The 10,951-nt window shown below is 39.6% G+C and overlaps 1 protein-coding gene across 1 annotated transcript in view; it reads right to left on the reverse strand.

Annotated features, from left to right (window-relative positions):
- reep3b (receptor accessory protein 3b) overlaps positions 1-10,951 on the reverse strand; it is a 49,003-nt gene extending 38,052 nt beyond the window's left edge. Inside the window, exon 1 of the mRNA XM_032502937.1 lies at positions 10,646-10,951. Coding sequence (XP_032358828.1) covers positions 10,646-10,665 — 20 coding nt within the window. The 5' untranslated portion in view covers positions 10,666-10,951. The remainder of the gene's footprint in view (positions 1-10,645) is intronic.

Raw genomic sequence — 10,951 nt, forward strand, 5'->3', positions numbered from 1 at the left:
GACACCTCAAAATGAATGAAAGTAGAAGAATGTTAAATTTGGGTTATTACAATTGGGTGGTAAAAAGAACATTGCTATATAGGAAAACGCGTCAGTTTGACCAGAGGGTTAATGACTTTGATTCTTATGTAATTCTTTACGAGCCGACTGCATCACAAACGCTACGACTTTCTTCTGTGAGTTTTGAACAGACTGTATGAAATAGGTTTTAAAGCGCTCCCAAGCGCTGCAACGCTCTCCCTTCTCTTCATTGAAGCCTCTGTGTTTACAGGCTTGTGGTGATGAGCAATTTGCTGTAGGTGCCAAAGCTATCTGTTTGGTACTGCCAATTTGTTTTGTCATGGTCAATAAAATTGTGGCAGAGAATCAGAGAAAAGTTGATTTAGTCATGCGAGCGAAAACTCAGATTGGACAGATAGTCTAGCTAGCTGTCTGGATTTAGCCTGCGGAGATCTGAGGAGCAGTTCACCATAGTGCTCAGAAATGTCAACACAAAGAAAGAGGAAGGAAACAGACACCGGTTAAAAAGACATGCATCCAGAGATTTTTCCTGCGGCACCGGAGCAATCCCGAAAGTGGAACACCGAGGATTTAGACTAGACTTGAGTGCACCTTACGCAGTTACTCAATTCCTTGTCAATTTCCAGTTATTCTATAGATTTCAAAAAATAAATTCCCATCTATGGGTTTGATAGCTGTCACTGAACAACAGAAACAGCTTGAACAGCAATGTTACGTTCTGTTCAAAAGAGATTTCATCCTGTCGACATATCAGAAAGTAACCTTTGAGCATTTTAACCCTCATGTTGTCCTCAGGTCAAATTGACCCGTTTTCCTATATCAATGTTCTTTTTAACTATCCAAAATAACATGATTGATTCCACACAACGCTCTTTGGCAAGTACAAATCTCTACTTTCATTAATTTTGGGGAGTTTTTTTCCAATTGTATAGCATTTAAAAAGAAATGGAAGTGGTTTTGAAGTTGAGTATAGAGTAAAAGTTGACATATTCCAGTCTGATTATCCATTAACATCCATTCCTTTAATTTTAGTCAAAATAATTCCTAATTTCTGCTTCTCTAACGCCAACGTTAAGTATGATTTCCTATACTGAGGTTTATTGACCATAAATTACAAAAATAACTGTAAAGCTAAAGTTAATAAGTTAGTGTTGAAAGCGTCAAAAAAAGTGACAAACATAGATATAAGCGTCAGAAAGGTTAAAAAAAAAAAAGGGACAAAAACGTTAACAAAAGTTTAAAACATTGATAAAAAGCGTCAACAAAAGTGTTGATTTTCCATTTTGACGGGAAGACAACACAAGAGTTAAGTCTGTCTAAAAGCACCATGGTGGGTCAAATTCTCCAGGGCACCATCACACATTACCAGCTTATAAAAGCAATTATTGATAAGTCCTTCATTTGCTCTGATGACAATGCTTTATAGTTGTGTTAAAGCTTCAGAGTCAACATTTTATGTTTTCCACAGTAGGGGTTAGTCTGAGTTATAGAGCCCGACTGATATATCGACGGGCCCATATTTTCTGATATCATTAAGCCGATTTTGTGCATTTCCCAAACTATCAATATCAACACTTATAATGGGCAATAAGAAAAATACAAAAATATTCATTCGTCATTTATAACCGATGCCGACTCATGTGACATGACTTGGACCTCACACAGCTCCCTCTGGAAGAAGACTACAATATCGTTGCGATATCGATATCGAGGTATTTGGTCAAAAATATGGCGCTATTTGATTCTTTTATTTTTTTTTTCTAAATTCCTCTAAATACCGAACAAAATCGCTGGAGTTCCCCCGAAGAACAACAGCTGCCAAATGTCAACTTCATTGTTGATCAACTTTTATGTAAATAAATGTTGATGAAGTGTCAATCATGGGGCTGGCGCTACTGGAAGTAAACAAACGACGAGGGTGAGGAAGAAGACGCCATGACTAGGTGTTTTTGACCAAGTTACGAAACGGATACGTGAAGTGTAATTTTTCTGCAATTTTGACAGCAATAATGTCCTTGGCACCTTACCGATCCCTTTTGTACGACATCACACAAGTCATGAAAGGCAGCAGCGGGCGGGTAGCTCACCTGGTAGAGTAGGCGGCTACGGGTTTGCAGTTTAATCATTTATATTTACCAATTTACCTATTCAATATGTATACATTTTGGTGTTACATTAGGAATTGCTTCTCATTCACTCTATGTATTCATGTTTTATACATGACATCTGGTAGAATGAGTCTCACCAATCAATCTCATTAAATTCTAACTCCCGATTTTATATATATTTCTTGTAATTTTAAAATGTAATAACCTAACATGCATTCTATTGCCTTTTTGTCAGTATGTATCAGAACCTGTTCTGCACTTTAGTTAGATCACAATAATCCTAAGAATGTGTGTGAATAGGTTTTTTTTTTTCTTTTTGTATTGGTGTGTGTTTGCATCTGGTTGTGTACTGTTAATACAATGTGGATTTAGTACATATATATGGGATGTGCGTGAGCTAGTCAGCCACTCTGTTTTCATATATATATTTGATGTGTGAATGATGTGTGAAATGTCACCACAGTTGTCTATACAAAGAAAGGTTGTTCACACCATCACCTTAATGTGAGGATGACCATTTACGGTCATACTTTGTCAAGTCCACGCAGAATTAAAGAAGAACCGGGAACAAGATACAGTGTGCGGGTACTTGTGATGATAGTCATGGCAACAAGTAGGAGAGACAGCGGGACACGACGGGAGAAAGACGCCGCTGAGCTGGCCTGACCACGGGCGAGCCAGGCTTCTTTAAAAATTCTTTACTGATCTTTATCCCTCCCTTTGTAGAATTTATTTTTGTTACATCAAAGATAGGATACCTAAGTAATAATCATAAGGTAAAATAAATTCCTGTTTTGAATTTGTGATTATTTGGCTAAAGATTTCTATTTCTTTCTCTCTACCTGGCTGACACAACCACTAACCTTCATGCAAATAATTGCGTAATGATGTCACAGATTAGCAAATCAGCATATGACATCACCCCCCCCCCCCCTCTTCCAAGGTTTTAGAAATCTGAAGGGGTGTTGACATGCAGAGTGCCCGGTAAGGATGCATGTATACCCTGGTCTGCACTCATTTGATTGCCACAACACAGACATGGTTACACACAGGAGGGATGAATGAATCAGCTACTTTATAGGAGAAAAGGATCCTCCACCTCAAGTTAAATGATGAAAACGTGGAGAATTTCACAATACCAGCAACCTACAAACATACACAGACACACTGTGTACAGTCTGTTTATACAGACACACTGACCAGAGTCCCTTCAGCAGCAGGCGAGCAGCCAACAACCACAGCGGTTTATTTTCCGGCGGTTGCTATAGAAACAGGAAGGCTGCCAAGCTCGCATGCTCTCTCTCCATGTCTACATCTCACTGTGAACTCACTGTGCTTTATTTGCATGACTGTGGAGAACAATAGTGCTGAACCTAAGGCCCAAATAAATCAAAGTTGAATGAATCCCTTCCCTCTCTTACAGTATGAGGGTGTGTTAGTATACATGTTCGTAGTGGAGAAACCGGGACAGCAGCACCAGCACATACACGTCTTTCCACTCCAACGCCGCAACTTGAAGGCCTTGTGTTTGGCTAGAAGATCTTAGTCGTGCTAATGAAAGGCGATTACTGATGCTGGGATAATAGCAGGTATTTGTGTCTCTGTTGCTGCTAATTTGCTTTGACTGCCGCATGAGTCTGGTCACAGAGCTCCAGCACACACATGGCTGGTCTGGGCCCATGGTGGGAAGGAAATAAAGACAGTAATAATCAGCAACTAGAACAACATTAATAAGCTCACGTCACCACGACTTGGCTGTTTCGATTCAAATTATGTGTGCTTTATTTCGCTGCAAAAACACCTACTGCAGGACAACATCACTGCATCGGACCTACTAATACAGGTGGATCTCCAACTAGAGCTGGGCATTATATCGATATATCGATATCGAGATATGAGACTAGATATTGTCTTTAATTTTGGATATTGTACTATTGCATAAGAGTTGTCTTTTCCTGGTTTTAAAGGCTGCATTACAGTAAAGTGTTGTCATTTTCTGAACTTACCAGACTGTTGTAACTGTTCTATTATTTGCCTTTACCCACTTAGTCATTATATCCCCATTACTGATGATTATTATCAAAAATGTCATTGTATAAATAGTTTGTGAGAGCACCAATAGTCAACACTACAATATTGTGGCGATATCGATATTGAGGTGTTTGGTCAAAAATATCGTGACATTTGATTTTCTCCATATCGCCCAGCCCTGTCTCCGAAAAGACACAGTAAACTCCCTATCGACACGTCCAGGAGACGCGACGCAGGGTTTTCCCTACTATTATAACACTTAAGGAGAATTCCGACATTACATTAATCTTGATCGCTATAAATATGCGTGTACTCTGAAAAAAAAAACACAAGCCGAATCGGTGCAGGCAACATGGAGTACCTGCAGCTACGTGTCTACGAGTTTCCACTGAGTTAAACGCCAGTGGTCAGGGCCAGGCTTAGAGCGTCTTTGTGCCTCTTAACAGACACAAAATGCAATTATTACGTCTGTACCACACGAAAAGGGACCTTACGTGACAACAATGCAGTAATGCGTTTTCAACTCAGACACTGTTTAAATTCACCTATAGAGGCCAACCGATTTGGTTTATTTAAAAATCAGACTTACCGATAAATTGGCCGTTATACTGTATAATATATATAGATATATATATTTAAAAAAAATCCAGAAACGCCTAACAAAACATTTAAAAAATGTTCACATTAGTTATTTGCAGCCATTTATGAGTTCTCACTAAAATAATATGATAATAATTTGTTTTATTGTCACAACAGAACAGAGGAACATCAAAATATATTAAAGTTCTGGTAAATAAAATGTATAAAAATATATATAAAAACTTAAGCTATGAAACTTCAAGTCCTTTGACCAAAAACAGAATATCACAAATAATCAGAGTGTTGCCAACAGGGACGTTGTAGAGCGCCCTCTGGTGGACAGAGTATGCAACATCAAGACCAATAACGTGGCTGACCGTCCGTTTTTTTTAAAAGTATATTTATATAATATTTATCAGAACCATTTATATTTGTCATTATAAATGATTCTGATGAATGAATATTTAAAATATATATGTTTTTTAAATCCTTTATGAAAATATATATGTATATTTTGTTTTTTAAATTATTGGGATCGCCATTATAAATGCCGATACCAATAGATCGGGGAAAATGCATAATATTGGCCTGCCTATATATCGGTCGGGCTCCATATTGTATGCGTATTGATGTTATTTGTTTTAGTTATTAGGTTATAGTGTAGCTGATTTTAATCTGCAGTTCCTGTCATTTGTTGTTCAAACTAAAGTAAGTTACCAGAATGTTTGATGGTTTATGTATGCAAATCGCTTGGAAGTGCAAATTACTTTGGCAATAAACGCTCTGCGTGATTTCTGACATTTGTGTTATTTATTTTTTCCTAATGAAAACATGCCGAACCGTGACCCCAAAACTGAATTAGGTTTACCGTTCCACCCCTACCAGCCATGCACCGCATCACCTCGCCACAGCAGCAGCTCCTTAGGACCACAACGGTATCATTTATTAAGCAAAGAATATTCATGTTCTATTTGGTATGACCTAGCGGATTTATCTGGTGCCAAAAAAAAAACTACTACCCTTACTTTAACATTTCTTCATGTTTTTAAAAGTCTTAAATGTCCATTTATGTCTTTGAGAGTAACTGCGGCCCAGCAAAGACATAAACTTGAGCGTTTCTCCAAACTACGACCACACAAAAGAAGTTGCACTGAAACGTTCTTGAAACAATTTCATGAGAAGCAGGGCCCCTTTTCATACCAAAACTATCATCTCTCCATTTCCCTTTTCACCCTCCTCCTTCCCCTTCCCATTTATTATAACAGCTTCTCCCCCCCCCGCATGCAGCTGAGAAAATAGCCCCGATGCTTTTAGATAGACCTTGACTCTGGGCTCCAGGTCAATTTCCCTGGTTTCCTGACACCGTACACCACCAACAACCAGATGGAGGGAGGGGGAGGACAGGACGACAAGAGAGGGAGCAAAGGAAAAGAGAGAGAACAAGAGCAATAAAAACAGGAGACATACCAAGGGGGAGAAACAGAGGGAGGGTGAGGGAAAAAAAAACCTCAGAGATCTTCAAGGTTTGAGCACAGACCATCTGGTTTGAGCTTCAGGAATAAGAATACGATTACATGATTTTCCCCTAAAAAACACAGGAGGATTGTTGAGAGAGAGAGAGAGAGAGAGAGAGAGAGAGAGAGAAGAACTGCTGCTTCAGCAAATGGGACTGGTTACAGTCCAGAGGCCTGTACGACGAAGCAAGATCAACACGCCTTGGATTTATTTCCGTTACCCGGCTAACAACAAACCTAGCAACCGCGGCCCCGCATATGCTGTGACGCGACAGTGGTTATCGACTTGTTCCATCGACCCAGGGTTTCCCGATCCAGCGGCGAGCGCGTCCACATGAAAGAGGCGCTGTTTTTTGTAAAGAACACAGACAAAACGCAATACAAATTGCTGCTTCCCAACCCAGGAAGGAAAGCTGGCAAAAAAAACAAAAGCCAACGCTGTGAATGGGTAAATCCCGAAACTTATCGATATCATCGCCCAATCAGCCAGGCACGACAAGATCTGACCAGAATTACACTTGAGCATTCCATAAAGTTTGTTGCCCTGGCAACCCTGGCAGGGGTTAGCGACCGTGGGAGAAAATAAAAATTGCAATATCAGTCCAAATAATCGCAATTGGATAGTTTCCTCATATTGTGCAGCCCTAATAAACACCTGCGCTATTTGGTGCAATCTTATACCATAGCCTGACAGCAATTACACACTTCCAATTATACCACAGAGTGGACCATTCTGAGCTCCGGGGATCCTGCATCAAAACGCACTACACTGAAGAGGAGCTCATGATTGTGTTTGCCTGCTGTGCTATGATAATTATCACCATAGAGGTCCACAACTTAGGGGAGAACGTGAGTGTTTTTTACGGCTGTTAACGGCAGACAACGGATGTGTCTTTGCCAACACTAAAAAAAAAGGAGGCTGTAAAAAAAGAGAAAGAGGTGGACCAGGAGAGATACACACAAATAACCCAAAACCATACTAAAAAAGGAACAAACAGAAACAGGACTAGGGGAGATACACACAAATAGACCAGGACTATTCCATGCAGCCTGGCCACCTAAAAAAAAGTTGGTCATGGAGTATTTTTTTTTTTTTTTTTTTTAAACTGTTGCATGACTAGGCAATAGATGTGTTCTGCAGGAAGGGTGACAGAAACACTAGAAAAGGAAAAACCTGTTTTGAATGTTGTGAGGGTCTACTGAGCGTGCTTTTCTGGCTGTTCTGGTTCTCTTTTTTACAATGGACGCATTAGAAACAGACTTAAACGGAGTAAGTATCAGATAAATGGGTTTTAGTCAGTGGTGTTAACGAGTTTAACAGGAACAATAAATCATTAAAAGACCATGAAAAACGGTTTTCACATAGTTTCGACATTATGTACGGCTTGGCAGCTACACCGTAGCAGTAGCAAGCCACTGTAATGAAACAGTATGAACACTCCTGACATGGGCAAAGGGCATCCCACCAGAGATACAAAACCCAAGATCCAGAGAACAGAATCTAGGCGAGTGTACCTCCAGATAAGTTTCAGCTTGTCTAGATAAAATTATTGCATAACCAGCGCTGCGTTCCATTACTGAGCTTCAGATTTTAAAGTTCAGTTAGGGGTCAAATTGAACACAACCACACATTTATCTCATGATCAATATGTAACAAAATTTGCTTTGCAGATATCTGTGGGTTGTAACATCAGCTAGTCATTTATGCCAAATATGATATATATTTTAATTACGGCCACTAATAAAACTGCAAAACTTAGGATAACAATTTAATGCCCTCAAATTAAAGCTGAAAGTCAGCTCTTGAAACTTATAGCCCCTGTTACTCAAAGAGGCCCACTAATACAAATATGTCACTGGCCGAATACTGGACTGTATATCGGAAACCAGCAATGGGTTGAATCCATCGTTAATGGCCTGTTTTAATTAAATTTAGTATCCTTTATTAGTCCCACAAGGGGAAATTACAATTTACTTTGTTATTATTACACACAGGCCGGAATTATACACACATGCTCAGGTCCTACACATGCACTAATGGAGAGATGTCAGAGTGAGGGGGCTGCCCATGGAAAGGCGCCCCGAGCAGTTGGGGGTTCTGTGCCTTGCTCAAGGAGGGGATTTGAACCAGCGACCCTCCAGTTCCAACGCAACTCCCTACGGACTGTGCTACTGCCACCCCCAAAAAAAGCATTTCCAGGTAGGACAGTAGACAATGTTATGGACAGGTTGTGACAGGTTATGAGGGGCCTGTCGGTCCCCGATGTGAGTCAATTGCAGATTGGAGTTACGCACGTGTCACTTTGCGACAAGTAGCATACAAGATGCTAACGAGAGACTTCTGTAATGTCACTACAGTAAAAATGAACCTACTTAATCAAGTTGATTCACTGCTGGCTACACGTAAGCAACAAACAACAAAGACTGTCACTGGAATGGTGCTTTGAGCTAACGTTAGCAATCAAACTATCAGATAGCTAAAACGTTTTTGAAATGATTGCTAGCTTAGCTACAAGCTAGTAATCAAACACGACAAAGGCTGTCACTTGAATGGCGTTTTGAGCTAACGTTAGCAATCCAACAATCATAGCTAATAGATTTTGAAATGATTTCCATCTTCTGTTATTGTTTGTAATGAGAAAATGTATTATATCATTTTTTTTCCCAAAAATTCAGTGTAAATATGTTTGGCATATCCAAAACCAAAAAAAATTTGGAAAGGCACACCACTTGCACTGCCCAGAGGGTCTGATCGACTTCATGGGTTGACCTGGGGTTTTAAGGAAGGGTTAGACAAATTATTCAGAAACCTTTAAATCTGAGCGTGCGACTAAAATCTGACCCTCTCCATCAGGGAGGGACCAAGAGGGTAAGCCTTCTCTTAAACGTAGCTCCTATGGCGCCATTTAATGCTACAAAAGCATCACCGCTTTTGATCCATTTATACCAGTCAATTTTACAGCAAATAACTTAATCTGAAGCGTTTAAAGACTTATTTGTGAATTTTTTATTTTTTAAAAAAAAAACAAGTAGAAAGGTCATAAATGTACTTCCTTAGGCTCCCTAGAGAGTTTTTGTTTAAAAGGCAGGATTTTGAAACCAAGCGTTTTTTTGTCGTGTCAAAAAATCACCCTTTTGACGAAGAAGCCGCAAAAAGTTTACTTAATCAGTGTTAGGTTTAAAATTGTAACTAGCAGGGAGTTTGCAAAATTAGCCCGGCTATGTATGCCCAAAATACTCGCTTCCCTTTTTGTGATTGGGAATGATTGGGTTATCTTTTCCCCGCTACCCGAAGATTACAACTTTTTAGACAGGTGCTATTCAATCTCCGTTTCAAGTCAGTAGAGGGGCCCCGCAATAAAAAATCGCCCTCACCAGAAAGAGGTCCAAAGCCTTCCCCGGTTCCCCCCGAGCAATGGGCAGTTGGTCCATTTCTTTTAAAGTTTTTGGGGACAGGGCCCACGGCTCGAAAGGCAAACATGCTCATTCCTTTTGTTTTAAAGTGCATAGAGAAAAAAGGAGAGGCTTTGGGTTGTTTTTTCCCCCCCCCCCTTTTGTTTTCCCCAAACACATTTCCTACCCTCCAAAAACCGTAAGCAAAAAAGCTCCTGGATGTACAGGCAGGAAAGACAAAAAGGAGAAGGGGCGAGAGACAGAAAAAGGGAAAGAGGGAAAAAAAAAAAAAACTCTTGGGTCAAAACTCAAAAAAGTGGCATTTTGACTTCAAATTAAACACATCCGTGTATATGAATCTTTTAATTAATCTTGCCCCGCTTTTCAAAAAGGGATTCCCTGATGTGCAATTAAACTCCGAAAAACCAAACAAATCCAGCAAAGCAATTTAAACGTTTAATGGGGTTAAAATTGCCTTTCTCCCCGCGGCAAAGTATTTTAGGTTTCCATGCAAAATTTGGGAAAGGGGCGGGTAAAATTTAAGTGACGTGTACCCGAACCCCTTCAAGATTAACTGGGAAAGTTCCAAACTCACCCTACATAAGAAAGGTACATATTTTTACGTGACTCAAAAAGCGGTGCAGGTATGAAAAAACAAGAGGTTTGCATTACGTTTGTTTTTTGTTTTAATACATGGTGCTAAGGGTTTGGGACAACTATTTTAAACTATTTTTTTTAAAAATAAACAAGTGTGTGTTAGTGGGTTGAAATGTTTTCTAACCCAAAAATGCGTTTTTGTTAAAAAAATTTTTGCATGAAATACAAAGGCATAACTTAGCCCCAAAGGAGGAACGTTAAAAAGTTTGCCAAGCTAGTAGGTAGTTTTTAGCAGCCAGTACTAGTAAATAACAAGTTTAATCCCAAAAAGTGCCCTTTTTTTTTCCAGAGCTAAAAAAGGTAATTTAATCACTTCAGAATTTTAATTGTCTTTGTATACACAAAAAGCTTCTCGAAATCATCCGGACACCGTTTTTTGGGTTTTGTTTAGGCTGGTTAAGTGGGAAGAAAGGGGAAACCAGGTGATAGGTTTTAAGGGGCCGTACGTTAAATTTTCAGCCAAAACCCATGAGCGAATTAGGACCCGATAGCACCGGTAATCCGTAAAAAAAAGTCAGGAAAAAACAACCGTTCGTGTCACTGTATTTTTTTTGTAGCCTAGCTAAGCGATGGAATATCAGTCCCAATTTTTTCCGTTGTTTTGGGCAACATATCCCCGGGTTCCTCCTTTTTCCCCAGATCTGGCAA

Source organism: Etheostoma spectabile, chromosome 21, assembly GCF_008692095.1.
Source record: "Etheostoma spectabile isolate EspeVRDwgs_2016 chromosome 21, UIUC_Espe_1.0, whole genome shotgun sequence".
NCBI lineage: Eukaryota > Metazoa > Chordata > Actinopteri > Perciformes > Percidae > Etheostoma > Etheostoma spectabile.